This window comes from Brachyhypopomus gauderio, chromosome 1, assembly GCF_052324685.1.
Source record: "Brachyhypopomus gauderio isolate BG-103 chromosome 1, BGAUD_0.2, whole genome shotgun sequence".
In the NCBI taxonomy this organism is placed as follows: Eukaryota; Metazoa; Chordata; class Actinopteri; order Gymnotiformes; family Hypopomidae; genus Brachyhypopomus; species Brachyhypopomus gauderio.
In genome coordinates this window covers 16,149,950-16,169,091 of record NC_135211.1, presented here as the reverse complement: position 1 = coordinate 16,169,091, position 19,142 = coordinate 16,149,950, and the positions used below count along the sequence as shown (strand labels likewise).

General features: G+C 43.3%; 1 protein-coding gene across 1 annotated transcript in view; it reads left to right on the top strand.

Moving 5' to 3' along the window:
* Positions 1-19,142, top strand: part of fam189a1 (family with sequence similarity 189 member A1) — a 116,301-nt gene that overhangs the window by 69,993 nt on the left and 27,166 nt on the right. Inside the window, exon 3 of the mRNA XM_076999463.1 lies at positions 15,891-16,001. Within this exon, the coding sequence (XP_076855578.1) occupies positions 15,891-16,001 (111 nt within the window). The remainder of the gene's footprint in view (positions 1-15,890; positions 16,002-19,142) is intronic.

The following is a 19,142-nucleotide window of genomic DNA, read 5'->3' as shown; positions in this document are numbered from 1 at the left end:
GATAACCCTACTCCGGAACTATTCTCTTTTTCATTTTGTGTTCTTCCATGGTCCTGTGTTGTAAAGACAGACTGGGCAAAACATGGATAGAGAGAGAGAGAGAGATGGATGTGTTCCTGTTTGAACAGAACCAGTATTAATAGATGCTTGTTGCTTCACTTCTGTGTGCTTTCTTACTGTTACTCTTGGTGATTCATCCTAATAAAGCGGATTGTTGGGGTCGGACAGGGACGTCTCTGTTTCACCAGAAGGGATGTTCAGAATATTGGAATCCTCTACATAATGTCGGCACTGTCTGTCATTTTCAGTAATTAGAGAAGTGTGAAAGGAAGTGTTTGTTGTGGCTCAGGGCTGTTGTTGTCTAAGAGCTCGGAGAGGGACGCGCGACATAATAATACAAACATGGCTCTCTCCTTCACAATTCACAGCACCTGATTCACTCCTCTTCAGTCCCCACAGTCTCAGGAAGAAGAAAACAAAAACACTGAATTGTATCTTTATGATTATCACTGGATTACAGAACCCCTCAGATATGACACTGTACCCTGTGTTTTAATTACATCCAAACCCTTGGGCTTCTCAAAGTAAACCCAAGAAGAGAGTCTGTGGTGTCTTAGGCACCAGAACCTTTACTGTATGTCAATTTGTGATGGGCGTCCTTGTTTTTCTCTCTTGTGGAGTCCAGGCCAGGCGTGTGTCTGGGGTGAGGCTAGGCGTGTGTCTGGGGTGAGGTTAGGTTTGTGTCTGGGGTGAGGCTAGGCGTGTGTCTGGGGTGAGGCTAGGCGTGTGTCTGGGGTGAGGCTAGGTTTGTGTCTGGGGTGAGGCTAGGCGTGTGTCTGGGGTGAGGCTAGGTTTGTGTCTGGGGTGAGGCTAGGCGTGTGTCTGGGGTGAGGCTAGGCGTGTGTCTGGGGTGAGGCTAGGCGTGTGTCTGGGGTGAGGCTAGGTTTGTGTCTGGGGTGAGGCTAGGTGTGTGTCTGGGGTGAGGCTAGGTTTGTGTCTGAGGTGAGGCTAGGCGTGTGTCTGGGGTGAGGCTAGGTTTGTGTCTGGGGTGAGGCTAGGTTTGTGTCTGGGGTGAGGCTAGGCGTGTGTTTGGGGTGAGGCTAGGCGTGTGTCTGGGGTGAGGCTAGGTTTGTGTCTGGGGTGAGGCTAGGTTTGTGTCTGGGGTGAGGCTAGGCGTGTGTCTGGCGTGTGTCTGGGGTGAGGCTAGGCGTGTGTCTGGGGTGAGTGAGCTTCAGAGAGAGGAGGGCTGGCGGGGAGCTCTGCTGTGTCTCCCGCTCAGACAGCAGATGCGTCTCAGGGGACTTCCTGACAGGAGAGGTCTGGGGGCGCCATGGAAACACACGCCGCAGTCATCACTCAAAGTGGAAAGAGAGCCCAAAGTGAGGGATGGTCTCTCTGCTCCATTTCTGATGTTTTTTTTTCCTAAACACAGCAAAGTAGTTAGGACAACACGTTGTGCTTTGTTCTGGATTTGTTAGAGGAAAATGTTATAAGGTGAGTCCCATTTCTCTGGTCAGTAAAGGTCTTACCAAATAACATGGTCATTATCCATGGTGTGGGTGAACATGGCATCGGGGGTTGTACATGGCCAATCCAGACAGGTTAAGGTCAATACCGCAAAAATATGAGTACCCTGGACACAGTAAAGATGACAGAAGCAAACAGTAAACACAGGGCTCCATTAAGCTCCAGATGACAGAGACACCAGCATGGCTGATACCACAAAAATGCACACACAGTGAACCTCTGGTCACATCACTTCTCTTTCTTGCATGAGAAAACATTTATTTATTTCATTGTTTCATTCATTACATGTTGCTTTACCACCAAATTCACGTCTTCAGTCATTAGTGAACTACACAAAAAAAAATATAATAAAACACACAGTGCACCATACAAATGTTTACAGCGTGTAAATGTTCCTCTGTAAAGGGTGTTTGGCTTGTGCCCATGATAAGCTCTGTCCTCCAATTTTGTATATCAGAGTTCAGAGACCCGCTGGTCTATTACTGTAATCCCTCTTTAAGTCCGCACTCCGCAGCTTTTAATCTTCACTTGGCTTTGAACCAGTAATATGCTTCTCAGAAGTCACCACCAGCTAAGAGTCTGCCTATAAACTGGGTGTCGGTAATGTATGGGAGGGTGTGCACGTGTGTGTGTGTGTGTGTGTGCATGTGTGTGTGTGTGTGTGTGTGTGTGTGTGTGTGTGTGTGTGTGTGTGTGTGTGTGTGTGTGTGTGTGTGTGTGTGTGTGTTGTGTGTGTGTGTGTGTGTGTGTGTGTGTGTGTGTGTGTGTCGGTAGAGTGTTGCAGTGAGCGAAATCAAGTAATTAGCTGTCAGTGAGTGTGAGCAGTGTCCTGGAACTGATGGTGAACCTCCTCACCTTCTCCTGACCCCAGTGCAGGGAAAGTCATACATGGCAAACAGTTCAGCATGGCCCACTGAACCCAGACCTGTCACGGCGAGCCATCAAATGCTTGCCATAAACAATAGGCAGCGTGTATGCCAGGCGCTCTTTGCGTGGAAACCCTGGACAAGCTGCTTTTTTAACGCTCTGCTTTTAAAATATCTCCCTTTGCATGTTCTCTTTGACCGAGAACAAAATGCAGTGTATACGATGGCTGATTCGTACCAAACATTTCACTTTCTGAAGCTTTTTTATCATTAAAAAATCAATAAAAAATCTCTTCATCCAATTTACTCAAGCTTCAATGTTTCCTTAATACAAACATTATGAATGATGTAATTCATATAGTGTTTGACAGTGGCAGCTAGTGAATACAGTACGTCTTACTATGGTGTCTTCAGGGATTACTGTGAAACACTGTTCTAACACTTCTTTCACTGAACCGAATTTTTTTTCTGTTAGAAGCTCTCCTGATCAGAACTAATCCACCATGCTACTCAGAACCTATCCGGTTCTGCTCCATTTAGCTAACGACGTGGTGAGAGCCCTGTGGATGCTGGCTCCTTCACCAAGCCCCTGAGCAGGTGGCTGAAAACTTCAAGCGCTGGCTAGGACATGTCAGACGGAGCAGCGGGGTCGGATCGCAGGGCCAGAGTGCGGGGTCGGATGGGCTGTGGGCGTGAGGTTCCCGGGCCGAGTGCACCATGGTCGGATACGCATGCCGACTCATCCAGCCTTTCATTTTTCCACACGCAGCCGATGCTCACCTGCCAACCGCGCTGGCATTCGCGAACCTTTGTCTGTTTGATAGAGAGCGAGAGCGAGAGAGAGAGAGAGAGAGAGAGAGAGAGAGAGAGAGAGAGAGAGACAGACAGACAGACTGCGGGGAACGATGCATTAGACATCTATCAGGTTGGAGATAAGACTGATGAATGCAGCCCTGCCTCCAGAGACTGGCCGTGCCTCAACTCCCGTGTCCCTATTAATTAGAATATGAATTATGCGGCGTATCTGATGCTTGCGATGATCCGTGCTCGGGGCTTCTGTTGCGATCCTGAAGCTAATGTCAAATAATATTAAAGGGCCATTGTGCACCAGCACAACTCTTCTGTGGCAACCCATCATTGAAAGAACCAGAGTAGCTGTAATCTGTCCTAGCTGTGTCTGCTGCCTGCCTTCACTCTGGGCCTGATGTTATTGTCTTTACTGCATGCAATTTATTGGCTGTACTGGGTGTCTCTAAATAGCAGGGTAAAATGAGATGGATCCATCATGTCCGTGTAAATTTAACCCACTTGAATTTGTCTCTCTCTTGCTCTCTGTCTTCCATACAGTCAGGACTTTTTCTCTTCGTGTGTCAGATGAATCTTCTGTCTCGTCTTGTTACCGCCAGAAGATTTTTTGCCCTGTGGAGTGACAGTGAACTGGTGCAATACTTAGCATATTGACACTCATATGCGCTGCTCCTAGCCTGTGGGGGTTACACAGGGGCCTCACCAGTGTAAAGGTTGGCCCTCAAACCTCCCAGCAGGCCCACACAGCTTTGTCAACTAGCATACTCACTCTCTCTCTCTCTCTCACACACACACACACACACACACACACTCTGTCTCTCTCTCTCTCTCTCTCTCTCTCTCTCTCTCTCTCTCTCTCTCTCTCTTGTATCTCCCATCCTCCCTACCTCTCTTTATCTCCATATGTCATCATGACTTTGGGTTTGTTTTGCTGTGTCATGCCCCCCTACCAGCCCCTCTCCCTGAAAACTGCAGTGTGCAGTGAAATCACCTCCCCCCCCCGAGAGGATGGTGCAGTGGCGGACCCCACCCCCACCCATACATCCCTTCTCCAACCCCCACCACCCCCTCCACACCCCACTGGGCAAATGGATGGGGCGAGGAATATAGACTAGGTAACGTCTCTGGTGGAGTACAGCTGGAGAGGCATGGGCAGGACACAGAGGATGTATTCCCTCCCTCCCACCGAAAAATGGGGTCCCAGACTATACCAACAATGAGGGAGAGTGTGGAATACCCTTCAGAGAATAAGAAAACTGACCTAGGTACTCAGTCTTATTCAGTGAGACCTTTCCATTAGTGATTTGACTGAGTTTAGTTCCAATGAATATGGTTCATTCTGTTCACTTCCATTTTTAGTTGAGATGGTCATTGGTCATTGTCAGGAAAAGGCTTGTAGTGACTCAGACACACTTTGGCATGGAGCCACTTGATCCACGAGGATGAGAACAAATGCAGAGTCAAGGACCCATCCTGTTCAAATCTGATATGATTTTTTTCATGGGGATTAAACGGAGGATGCATGAAATCAGGTGTCTCCGGTGCCCTTGGAGCTTAATGGTGTCACTGCAAACTGATCAGAAACCTGCCGTCCTAATAAATGCAAAATGTGGATAGAGAAGAAGCTGATCTTAGATAAGAGTTTTGTCTCACAGAATCTTTGTACAGCTCATCCTGGTGATCTACCACCCTGCAAACCTTATTTCCAACCCACATAACCAAGGGCTTGATTAAGTGGATTTGGTGTGTTAAATTAGGGTTGAAGCCAAACTGCAGTTCAGTAGACCTCAAGGACACGAGCTGGGCCTGCCAGCTTCAAATCACTGATCTGATACCTGTTGACTGTAAGAGACCTTCATTCATTATCTTTCTTATCTCTCTCTCTCTCTCTCTCTCTCTCTCTCTCTCTCTCTCTCTCTCTCTCTCTCTCTCTCTCTCTCTCTCTCTCCTCCCCCCACCCACCTCTCTTTCCCTGATTGCTCTCCCTGTAAGTCCAGCCGCCCGCCAAAACTCATTACCACCTCCTGGGCTGAGGGTCTCCTTATTTTAGGTGATAGAGGTCAAGAACTCATTCAAAGTTGAAAAGTGAGGGTTAATCACTCCCTGACAACCCCCCTTCCAAGCACCCTGAAGCTGTTGTGCTTCTCGGTCCATTTTAATCAAGTAATTGAGTGTTTTTGGTTCAAGGTATCCATGATCCAATTAACGGGCTCTGTTGAAATAGGCTACCTCTCTGCAGAACCTCCCCCCTTCCAATTTTTTTAAGATGCTTTCTGAGAAGCAGTGAAACTTGTCATCTTTCCCTCTATTTTCCTGGATAGGAAACAGCTGTGGACCTGGATCTTACTGGAATGTTTATAGTAGCTCTCTCAGGACTTAGTAGCAAAAAGCTAACGAATAGATGTGTAAGTGATACTAAGTGTTCGTGTTTGGAAGATTTTAGCCAATAGATCCACCACCTGTGAAATCACAGAGATCAGTTTCATGGCTTTTCCCCAATGAATTTTAACAGTAACACCTAACAGGTTTGTTTGGATGGGTTGGTGTGGGTCGACCTCTTACCTCTGCCTTAAACATGCTAATGTGCATAGCCCTGCTACAATTGATCGGTGACTGTGCATATATTAGCCATCTGTGACATGAAAAGTTAATCATTTCTGCCTTGTCCTTTTTGGAATAGCTGTGCTCACATTCAGCTACCTTCACCAAAGTAGAGCTATTTATATAAATAATATAAAATAAAAAATAATAATTTTATAACTTTTATGCAAGTTTCTTGCTTTTATGCAAGAAACATTCTTTTAGCTTTATTATCATCACATGGAGCACTGTTTCATTTCTTACTTGTTTATCAGGCATCCAGCTGAGCAAGCCAAACCAGAGCGGCTCCAATAAGTTGACTGCTGTACCAACATGTGTTACATCAAGATAGTAGCAGACACTGGGCACAACCCACCACTTCCTGACAATCGCTTGCCTGTTTAATCCTTGAATCAATCAGCATGACAGGACTGACAAATATTGAACACGAGATAAAAAATGAACTGTGAGTTGTTGGGTTTTCTGTGTTTTTTGTGTTTTTATTTATTTATTTATTTTTTACTCATGGCTTCTGACTTAAACGCCTCTGCATGTTAATTCTTAGTCTATTACAGGAATGGGCAACTGGCGGCCGACGGGCCGCACACGGCCCTCGTCCTCACTCAGTGCGGCCCGCAAATAGATCAATAATAATATAATAATTAAAAGAAGAAAAAAAACGATATAGCAGGACTTTTTTGTTCTTGTCACGTAGGGCTACGCCCCCCTCTCCTAGCTGCATAGTTCCAGGTTCGTGGTTTTCATGACAAATTGGGCTTGTTTGAAAGTCCAGCCGTGGGTAAAAATTCTGGGGTCGCGGGGTGCGGTTTTTTGGGCTACTTTTGAGTTGGGCTACCGCGGGAGTTACAAGTCAACACTAAGAATTCATTGCGATATAATACTTAATTTGTCTCCATTTTACACTCTCCACCTTCCCTCTGTCTGCCACGCCCGTGTCGTCATTGTGTTCAGTTGTGTCTAGTTTAGTCCTGTGTACTAGTATCTCTGTGTTTCGCCCGTTGTCGGTTATTTGTCGTTTGTCGGTTTTGTGGATTATCTGTCATCACTGTTCTGGTATTTTCCGTCTCTGTTGTGTTTCTCCGTTGTGAATGGCTCTCCTGTTACGACTCCTGCCTGTCCTGTTGACCACTTGGATGGCTCTCCCGTTTTGACCCGTGCCTGTACAAACGACTTCGCCTATGGGATTCCCCTTATTAAATCTTGCTTTTCTCAGCGTTTGTGTCCGCCTCCTCGCTCCACAGCGCGCTACGCGTTACAGTTCTTTGATATGAAGGAGTTCAAATTCCTTTTTGCACTTTTTTATTAAGCAAATGTTTTGTCTTTGTTGCTTATTAAGGACATGTTAATGCATTTATATGCAGAAAATAGATGTATGTTGGTGCAATAAACATACAGATCTGAATTCATTTAAAATGTGTTCTTATTGAGAATAATTTGTAGTGTCTTTCATATCCAATTATTTGAAGTGTGTGGTCATGTGGCCCTTCAATGATAGTGCTGAAAAAATTTTGGCCCTCTTTATCATGGAAGTTGCCCATCCCTGGTCTATTACATCTATAACCTGTCTTGCATTCTCCCCTCTCCTTGAATTTAAAATGCCGGTGATCAGCTGAAGAGTGTTGTGTGTCTTTGTGAAGACCGGGGTTTCTTCAGCGGACTATTATTCTGGGAGGCAGGACAGATGATCCGCCAAACCAAATCAAACTGAGAGACTGTTAAAACGACCCCAGCAGCAAGGCTGGTCCGATGTCTCCTGGCTGGGGATCAGTGGACAACAGATGATGGCATTTTGCAGGCAGCCTGCAGATTACAGACTAGTGTGTGTAGCAGCGAGACAGGGTGGACGACGCTAATGAAACTGACAGGGCGGGAAGAACAGAGGAAGACCATGGTCCTGACTCCTCAGCTAATTGCAGTGCCAGCACCCGCTTCCCCTCCGATTCACAACCACAGAGTTCTGGAGGTCATCATTTCATGGGTTGACCCTAATTAGATGGCATTGTTTTCACAACTTGTGCTAACTGTCGTTTATTTATCTGTACTTTCACCGCATTGCGCTTAAGGGGCAAATGTCACAGATAGAGGGTGCCCGCGTGCCGGTAAGGAGGAAGGGGGGTGGGTGTGGGTGTGGGGGGGTCAGTGAGGTCATGTTTAGACTGGTCCCTTATGCACATGGATTAACACATACACAGACATGGCCCTGCAACACAGGTCACCGTCACCCTTACATCGATGCAAATCTGTCCGTCACACTCAAGTCAAACCTCAGGTGTTCCATCACAGATTCTGCATTTTATACTGTGACGGTTGGATGTGGGCTGATTCTGTTTGGTACTGTGACTCTTTCATGTGTGGAGTTACACTTGCACTCACTCACCTTATGCTAAATAATCATAAAGGAATGTGTGTGTCATTTTTGCCTTCATGACCATGTGTGCATACACACTCACACACAATAAAGTTCAGCTATGGTGTGTTAACCATGGCCTATCACCCTGTGTCATGACGCAGTGTATTACACCCATGCAGACAACACATCCCTGTTTTCTACTGAAGATATCTGCATGATGTGACTCAGAAGTCTAGTACTCTGTCGGCAGAGTCATTACTGACTTGGATTAGACTGTTTCCACAGTCTAAAAGGGGTGGAGTGTGTGTACACACATAATGTCTGGATATAATGACTAAATGTGTCATTTATGCCCATGATAATGATTGATTTAATCATAAAAAAAACCCCAAGGCAGGATAAGGCCCTTATCCGTTTTCTTATTGCCAAAGTATGTGGACAACAGCCTAAATAAATGTTTGAACACTGTGCAGACTGCATTGACTGAGTTGTTAAATTTAACAATGGCATTTAATAATAATTCCACCAATATGGCATTTTTAAAACTGTATCAGAGGTTCAATGGTTCAAAGTAACATACTATGAAATTAGACTGAGACATCATAATTTTCCAGGTGAAAAGTAATACCAAAACATTGTTTTTAATTGTTTTTTTCCCCACATCACATTAAAGCTACAAATCTGGAATCTGGCAAGTTGGAATACATCAAATATGTACACAGTATATCAGACCAAGTAAAAGTAATGGAACTCTATTCAGCAGTAAATGTCTTCGAGCTTCTTAATCTGGAAGCACTCGCAGGTCTCACCTGTTGCTCTGGATATTATAATACATGAATATGTGTGCGTGTTTGTGTGTGTGTGTGTGTGTGTGTGTTCTAATATCTCTCCCGGGTGCTCGGAAATGAACCCTCCTTATCAGTATGCATGTGAGAACGAGGCATGGAGCCATCCCATTCTACAACGCAGTGTTGCTGCCCTAGCCTGTCATCTAATGTCTACAATAATACATCCTCTCTCTCTATCACCACACCCGATCCAGACAACACCTTACTCATCTAATCTCCATTCCTGTTCACTTAACAAGGAAGCTCAACACCGTGTGCCTTAGCCGGGCTGATCTTATTCCACTCCTCTATGCCTCTTGTGACCAGTTCTCCTCGTGCCAAGCTTGGATGAACCCACGGCTCTAGCCCGAAACGTGCCTGTGAGTGACGTGTGCCCCGCACCGTCTCACCCTCTGTGTTAGGGATGCGGGCGACGCCGGGGCAGTAATTAATGAGAAGCTGTTAAACAGTGATATGGAATCCCACGCGGTAATTAGAGGCAGCAGCATGGAGCCAGGCTGGGTAATTAGCCTGCCGGGTTAGGGGCTCCACGGAGTCCGCACTCCGAAAGGACATTTCACTCTGTCAGGGCGGTTAATGTGCCAAATAACCACATCTATCATTGGGATGTATGTTGCATTATGTGGAGACAGTGTCTCGCTGCCTGTGGTCCTTTGGTTTGGATTTGGTTACGTGGATGACTGGTGTGTTTAGGCCTTGGCTTTGGCTCCTTTTCTATTCCGAATTTGTATTGTTTGGATAACATGGGCTAAGCAGTTTTAAAATGTAACTGCGATTTCACACGTTAACATGTGTGGGCACAATTGGACAGCAAAAACAAAGGACTTTAGCCTTCAAGTTAGTATTTATTTACTTTTCTTGCTAAGGTTCGGTTGTAGCAAGGTTAAAAGTGTTAAGTTTATGACAGCACTCTTGCAAATAAAATGTATACTAAACCTTATTTAAAATGCTTATTCGTTATTATTCTGGAACCTATCGGATTTTGCTATAGCTACTACAGTATCTAGAATCTTGAACGGTCTATCAACCAAAACTGAAAAGAGAATAGCATAACAGTATACGTATAGCATAGCATAACTTGACGTATATTCTGAACGCTGTAAAAAAATGGTTTATATGCTTGAGATTTTAGCTGGCTAATGGGTTAAGCACCTACGTATTAAAGTACACATTATATTTAATGTAGCTGTGTAACGTAGAAGTGATACACTATTTTGCCAAAAGTATTCGCTCACCCATCCAAATGATCAGAATCAGGTGTTCCAGTCAGTAAAATTAATCGCCTAAGTATGAAGAATTTGTGAAAGAGTGGTTCGCTCTCAGGAGCTCAGTGGATTCCAGCATGGAACTGTGATAGGATGCCACCTGTGCAACAAATCCTGTCATGAAATTTCCTCATCCCTAAATATTCCACAGTGGCCTGTCAGCTTCCAAGAAAATGGAAGTGTTTGGGAATGACAGCAACTCAGCCACGGAGTGGTAGACCATGTCTTCAGCGGGTGCTGAAGCGCATAGTGCAAAAAGGTTACCAACTTACTGCAGAGTCAATCACTACAGGCATCCAAACTTCATGTAAGCTTCAAGAACAGTGCACGGAGAGCTTCATGGAATGGGTTTCCATGGTCAAGCAGCTGCATCCAAGCCATACATCACCAAGTGCAATGCAAAGCATTAGATGCAGTGGTGTAAAGCACGCCGGACTCTAGAGCAGTGGAGGCGTGTTCTCTGGAGTGACGAATCATGCTTCTCCATCTGGCCATCTGATGGACAAGTCTGGGTTTGACGGTTGCCAGGAGAATGGTACTTGTCTAACTGCATTGTGCCAAGTGTAAAGTTTGGTGGAGGGGGGTTTATTGGAGTTGGGCTTTGCCCCTTAGTTACAGTAAAAGGAACTCTGAATGCTTCAGCATACCAAGACATATTGGACAATTCCATGCTCCCAACTTTGTGGAAACAGTTTGGAGCTGGCCCCTTCCTCCTCCAACATGACAAGCAAAGTCCATAAAGACATGGAGAGCAGAGTCCGGTGTGGATGAACTTGATTGGCCTGCACAGAGTCCTGACCTCAACCCGATAGAACACCTTTGGGATGAATTAGAGCGGAGACTGAGAGCCAGGCCTTCTCGTCCAATATCAGTATGTGAACTCACAAATGTGCTTCTGGAAGGATTGTCAAAAATCCCCATTAACACACTCCTAAACCTTGTGGACAGCCTTCCCAGAAGAGTTGAAGCTGTTCTAGCTGCAAAGGGTGGACAAACGTCATATTGAACCCTATGACTAAGGAATGGGATGTCATTAAAGCTCATATGTGAGTCAAGGAAGGTGAGCGAATGCTTTTGGCAATATAGGGTAAGTAGTGCAGGCACATTCTGATTTCATTCTTCCTCCGATTCAACAGTATTCTGTAATTATCTCATGGACAACATTTGGTTTCGGACTGACCTCGGGATCCAGTGCAGTTTAGTCACGCCCTGACGTGGATTTAATAATAAACATAATAATAATAATGCAATACTGTATATTAAGACTATACTATTTTTTATGTGTCATTTTGTTAGCTACAGTTACAGTTTGTTTCTTTGTTACTAGTAATGGACAGATTGTTACTAGTTATAGAAAATCCACTGTAAATTTGGATCTAATCTGAGTTTCAATTTTATGTCTCAATTTTACTGTTCCGTACATGTGATCTGATGTAAAATCTGTTCATGTAATACTTCCACAATTTTGTCTGTCCTCCGAAAATGGCTGAACATCGAGAAATTAAGACCAAATGTACTGAAGAAAAATTGCTGCTTCCTAAAATTGCTGCTTCCCTTCCATGCCATATGTCGAGTGTGTAAATATGCATACGTTCGCCTAAACCGCAAGTGCCATAAACCTGACGGTTAATGATGGGGACACGCTACAGTGCAAAATATCATCTGTGTGTGAATTCACAGCGGCATAATTCGTCGTGTAATTCTTCTCTCTAGAACTACAAAGCGGTTCTTGCATAAGAACTTTTTTGAGATATTACGGGTATTGGATTGGCTCCGCTCCGCTCTGCTCTGCTCGCAGTAAAAGTGACATACGGAAGAGTCCATTAAGGTTTGTTTCATCACAGCGTCTCAGGAATACAGTAATGTCCTTTCCTTTCATTCTCTCCCCTACACAATCAAGGTCATTACTACCTTGCCTGGAAGTTGGTTGTCATTTGCGATCTGATATATTTCCTGCCAAAGGTGATAAAGATGCCTCTGTAGCTATGATATGCTCGCTTCTGTTCTGGGTGTGAAACATGCCCATAGTATCGTCAGAAAACATCCCAAACATCTTTTTTTGAATGATAAACTGAATGAGAAATGACTGTGAAGGCACTACAGAAAGAGTCATCTTTCAGTTCTGTGTGAAGGAATCAGGACGATCACACAATTCTCTTGCCCTGGCATTAATATCCAGTGAAGCAGTTGTTCCTTTTGTGTTTAATTATGAAGAATTGAGTGATTGCCTTGAAGTTATAATATGCAGCTCTGAAATAGCGGTAAGATTATAATGCATGATTTCTACGCACTGAAGGCAAATTTTTTCGAACCACAGTCTGGTCATCTTTTTTTTTCAGTTTGCAAAGGAGATGCTTTCCTGGAACATTTCTCTGACTTTTATGTAACTAACTCTATATCTTTTATGTAACTAACTCTATATATTTTATGTAACTAACTCTATATCTTTTATGTAACTAACTCTATATCTTTTATGTAACTAACTCTATATCTCACCCTCCCATTATCGAGGTGCTCTGTGCACAGCACAGTGCAGTAGTTCAACTACAACATTCAACTTTGGTAATCTCCATATCTTTCTCACATTATCTGGTGCAGAGGAAGTAAGCCATTGGTTTGCTTCCTGTGTGTGTCTCTGCCAAGGACCTTCACAGCCCCTGGAGGAGCTGTAGCTGTCGTGTTCAAATCAGCCTCTTCATCTTCCAATTTGCTGTGCGTCTCAAAAGCACTAAGGCTTATCTTAGTCATCTGTTTGCTACACCTCCCTGGCTGCGTCCTTTTTACCCTACGTCCTGCTGTTCCTGCCTTGGCTCTGGCTGGCGTTTCTCCGTTTCCTCTGTTTTTCTCTTCATATTGACCTTGCTTTTAGATCCTCACCTCTCTCTCTCTCCCTCTCTCTCTCTCTCCCTCTCTCTCTGCGTCTCCGTCCCTGTTTGTCTTCCTCCGCCTCCTTACGTCACCAGTGTTGTGAGGTTAATGTCACGTCAGGTACAGGCCTGCAGTAGTTAATCACAGCAGAACTCCAGAAGGCAAGAGCTCTGATATACAGCTCAGTAGGCAGGTCAGTCATCTACTGGGGGACCGGCGTGACAGTCTGAAGCCCATTCTATTACACCCGAAGTGTGATTTACATGAGTGGGGAAGACTCTCTGTGCTTCTTTCCGCTCGACTGATACTCTGGGACAGTCCGCTATGAAATAAAGAGAATTGTTTTAATAGCACAAGCAAGGAAAAGGACCAGTGGTTGCATCTTCGCCAGTGGAGAAGAGAGTACAAAGAGTGACCATCCCCGAGATCAATCAGCCCACACAAAGACTGTATAGGTGGGGGTGTAGAGTAGGGAATTAGGGAAAGATTGGTCTTTCCAGCTGACCGTAAGTCACAGAACATGTATTGGACTACAGTCTGCCTGGGAATTGCAGGAGAGGTAGTTTGTCAAGACCAGTAAGACATGAAGCCCAAAAGGGAACCTGGTCTCTCTCAGCATTGGCTCACTTGCTCTATTACTTTTGCTGTCTGTAACGATAATGAGGCACGAGGGCTCAGCTAGCCTGATAAAAGCTCATTGCTTTCGTTATAGATTATTGATTTGATTATTGATTTCTTTAATTATCAGCCCCATCCAACTATTTCGATCATTATGGTATATATTTTCCACATGTTGCAATAAAGGTATTGTGAGTTAGCTACTTGAATTCATTATAAAACGAATCCTAAACATAACAGAGTTCCACCCATAAAATTTGTTAGACAAATGACATGATTAGACCCTTGTGTCCCTGCACAAAATCCTCTGATTCAGAAACAGTCTTTTAAATTAGCCATAGTAATGTTATATCTGGGGTTTCTTTCAGGAAAGTGTTATGTAGGCAGTGTGATTGAAACGGTCATCCTCTGAATGAGAGGGAAGTGTGACAGAGACTTACCAAGATCAATGTGTGTTGTGGACACTGGTCCAAAGAACAAGCTCTTTGGTGGTTAGAGCACATTTTTACTTACTGCCTGGAAAAGTTGTATTGCAACATTATATTATATAATTCCATATCAATTCTATAAGGATGTTTATTTTGAGTTAATTTGTCCAAAGAGCATAATAGAGATAAGAAACATTACTGTAAACAAGATGTCCAAAGAAATCGTCTTTCATCAGTCCAAAACATCCTTTTCCCATTTGTGAATTAAACACAACCCTCTATTATAAACCTTCAAGCTCTCGTTATTTACAGTACAGCTCTTCACACCCCCAAGGCCTACAAAAACTCCATTCCTTTTCCAAATTAATTCAAAACAATTTAACCACTTTGGGGTGAAAACAAAGATTTTCTATAGTAAAGAGCAGAACCCTAGGTTTCATAGGGAAGGCACAGGTAATGTCTAAGCTCATGTTTATCCTGTTGAGAGATCGGATGGACTGACCTGTAAACAATCTCCTGCTAACACTAATAAGAATTCCTTTGGTGCCAGTAAAATGGCCCAAAACATCAGTTGGTTTCACCCGTTCCTCCTTGTACATTACTGTCTGTTATATCTTCTGCAAAATATGTAATCAAGTGTCCATTGGAGAAACCAGGAGAAAGCTTGCTGACATAATACATACTTTGCGAAATTGCATTAATGACATATCTGTCTACATTGCCTGTTTTGCTATGGCAGCAATAAACTGATGAAAGTGGAAAGAACGTATCTACTCTAGTGTAGATTATAAATATACAGAGGAGATGATGTAACTGCCCATGCAAACAGATAAGCTATTAACACAATGTCCATTACCATATATATTACCATAGATAGATAGATAGATAGATAGATAGATAGATAGATAGATAGATAGATAGATAGATAGATAGATAGAGAAAAATAAAGTGTCCTTCATCAGGCCTTTGCACACAGCACAGAAGTGCAATGCAGTTTCTCAACTATAATCTTCCATATAAAATAATTTAGAAATATTTACATATTTAGGAACACTTTGTGGTACACTTAGAGTCTGTGCGTGTTTCCATCCAAGCACAGTTTGTTTTGGCTGTTCTCTTCCCCATTACCGGTCCAGTGGTCAGACTGACTTGGGCCTGCACAGTGTCACTAATGTTGATAAACATTCTGCCAAGCAAATAATATCCAATTAACAATTGGTTAGAGGTGCAACTCTCTCCCCCTCCCTCCTCTCTCTCTCTCTCTCTCTCTCTCTCTCTCTCTCTCTCTCTCTCTCTCCAATACGTTGTAGTATTATTGGATGTGTGTGTTTCAGTTTCCAAATGAGGGATTTGTGTATGTGTATAATTCATCTTGCTGCATTAGTTTACCTCACTGGACGAAGTTTTGGAAAGGCTCCACTAATATAATAGATACAGAACTTAATTGCAATCAGGCCTGTATTTCCTTTTTGTCTCTGATTGCTCCAAAGGGACATGATGCAGCAGAATTAGAGAGATATTCTTTTGTAACAGCTGTAAAGATAATGAGAAGTTCAACTGCAACCTGTTGTGTTTTTAAAGTTCTCACTGACTTGCAAAAGGTCACGAAAGTGCCAGCCTGTGTCCTCTAACTCTCTCTCTCTCTCTCACTCACTCTCTCTCACTCCCACTGCCCCCCCCAAACACACCCATCCCACCCTGTTTCTCCACAGATCACCTTCTTCATGCTGCTGTCGGCGGTGTGTGTGATGTTGAATCTCGCTGGTGCCATCCTATCCTGTCAGAATGCCCAGCTGGTGAACTCTCTGGAGAACTGTCAATTGGTGAGAGAGCCGTCGGTCCTCGACCTGGGGGGGGGCGCTACCTCCAACCATACAAAAGCACTTTAGAGGAAAATAGCCATCTTAAAAAAGTCTAACTTCACACCAAAATCTGATTGAAGCCCCATTTCAGGCTTATTCTGTGGCTAAACGGCCACTTGGATTGGTGCATTGCAAGGATGCCCCTAGAGACTGAATCCATTGATCTCGTTTTTAAATTAAAAAACAGCTGCCAGATTCATGTTTGGTTTTTCTACCATAGAGGCTGTTTAAAAAAAGGACGATCATTGGCCCTAAATACAGAGCATTATTTCATTGACTTCAGAAGCTTTATAAATAATACCTACAGAGTTGCCTTCTTTAAAGAAACACTCCCTTAGTACAACCTTGGTTTTCTCTATGCTATAATAAACTCTCTTTATTTCAAATACCAAACAGGTTCTTACTAAAGAGAGGGAGAAAAAGAAAGAGGGAGGGAGAAGAGAGTGGGGGAAACAGAATCTGTATTTCTAATCTTGTTAATAAATATTAATGCAAGCCTCTCTGTCTCCCTGTTAATATTATACTCTCTCGTGATTTGCCTGCATGTTCACCTGCCAGAACCCAGAAGAAAGGTTTAATGATGCTTCCCTTTCTAGGGAAAGAGTTTTGCTGCAGTCAGTTTTGTAGACCAGCAGACTGGAACAGGGACTGTATTTATGGTGCACATGTTTTACATAGAGCACATAGAAGCCTTTTGATTACAAAGGCAGAACTTATTTTGACTCTTAGTCTTGATATACGTCAAACACCAAATCACAGCACACTCTAGTGAGAAGAAGTGATTAGCGTAAATGATGAAGTTATGTTATGAACTTAATCTCAACTTTAATCTTAATATATGATTGTTCATGAAATCCTAACACATAGAATAGCTACACATTCAGATCCCCAGTGCATGGTTTGTGTTTTTAATACAAGTGTAGGAGATTGAAAGCAAACATGTCAGCCAGAAGCTAACAGCTATTCCTCAGGGAACAGTCGTCTTTGTCCATGTACACCACCGTGCTCACTCTTCTTTAGCCGCCATACTACAGCACAGTAAGAAAAACTTATTTAAGAAAGTGTTTACATTTATATTTCTTGAAGCATTTACATGAACCAATCGTTACAAAGCGGTAAGCGAGTGCTATCTGAAAAGTCAACAGAAAATGTGACCGAGATTGCTGCAATTCACAATGTGGCAGTGCTTAAGCATATTTGAATGTAGTTTCATTTTACTCTGAACAATTCACCCTCTACAAAACCGTTCTTACTCCATCTTGAGAAATTGTGAAACCCTCTGATGAGCTACTCCACACACACTCTGCTCTAGTGGCAATTAACTTGCTCAAAAGGGTCAACCAGAAACATTTTGACATTTAATGGGAGTTTTTGCACCCAGTTTTTGGAAAGGACCGTGGAAAAGTATAGGACATTTGAATCATAAAACGGTGAACCACTGCTCATAAGCCCCGTTTCACTAGGGATAACATTTGGAAGAACTGAAAATGTCACAGAGAGAACTTGGTGCCTGGTCCTGTGTGAGAACGTCACGGTACGGAAACGGGCAAATTTCTTTAATTTTTATAGAATACCTTAATCGAAGACTCAATAGAAAATCAAAGGCTCCATTTGAGGCAAAATACATACGGTATATCATATATATATATAGAACCCCCCATATAGAACTGGTTTAGACATTTATGGGGCCCTAATGTCAGTTCTGATAAGGGCTCTCCTACCTGAACACTGGGGCAGGGGTACTTTTAGCTATTTATGCCCTTTTAGCTTTTAGGCTACACAGTGTGCGAAGTGAGCGTGTAGCGCGCACCGTCGCTGGGCCCATACCTCTTCAGGCTTCGTTCGTATATGCCCTGGATTTTGTCCGCAGTATACGAAGATTTCAAGCCACTGTAATTCAGTGGTGATTTCTTGACACACATTTGAGGACATTTGAGAAAAACACGTTGTAACAGACCTACCTAACTAGGTAGACAGCTAAATGTAATAGATGTTAATGCAGAGAGAGGCAACTATGTTAGCTTAATGCGTTACTGTAATTATAGCACTCGTGCCTGATATGATCGACGTGGGAGATCGGCCTATCGATTGCGCCCACTGGTGTATTACAGCCAGTTTTCTGCTATCAGACCACAAAAACGAAAAGGTGTCCTTGTCATCTGTTTCCACACCTGATATCATTGTGCACAATGTCACATTCTGCATCTAGTTAAGCTCCACCAACACGATGCATCATCACATTTCATTCACACTAAAATGGTCTATTGTATGGTCAGTGGTAGAGGTGCATCTATAGGCTGTTTCTGTGTCCTTCTGACCAAGTAAATGGATCATTATTAGTGCAGATGCAGGACTGCTGTCACCTCTGCTGTTCTGACGAGCTGCTACTACCTTTGTGAGGATTAACAGCAGATTTGTGCAACTCTATTGAAAAATTTTACCTTGGGTTTCCATCTCCTAGTTTGTTTATCACATAGATGTACAGCCTAACTCTAATGTTATTTATTTTTTCTTCATTTTAATATATAAAGGGGTAAGAACATGGGAAGTGTGTTTTTATACTCTATTGCAATGTCTTGATTTTTTTAAATGAGGGGTAGCATATCTGTATAGACTAGTAACCCATATCAAATAATACTCCCTGTACAGAGTCTTCAGTGCAGAACAGAGCAGTTCTGGTATGGATCCAGACTTCGAAAAACAGCTATAGTTGTTCCTAAAGTTTTCAAAGATGTAAAATCGCTCCAAATCTTTGGGTTTTAAGGTGAACCACTGTTGCTAATGGCAGATGTAATCTTACGATTCTTATTTCTTATTCTGTGGGGTCCATTTCTGTATGTGCATTGCGCATGCAGTTTTTGTATTTATTCACTGGAAGCAATTAAATGTGTGAGGTCCTTGCTGGGTTTTGGATTGAGAGATATAATCTCTATCATTTCCACCTAGAGCTGCCTACACCCTGTGCCGCCATTGATGAAAGTCCATTGTGTCATTACAGCGGTGGGTTCCAGGACTGAGTGACCATTACTCATGGGTCTGCATGCAGCAGGAAGTGGGATCTCTCTCTCTTTCTCTCTCTCTTTCCGTTTCTCTCACAGAGCG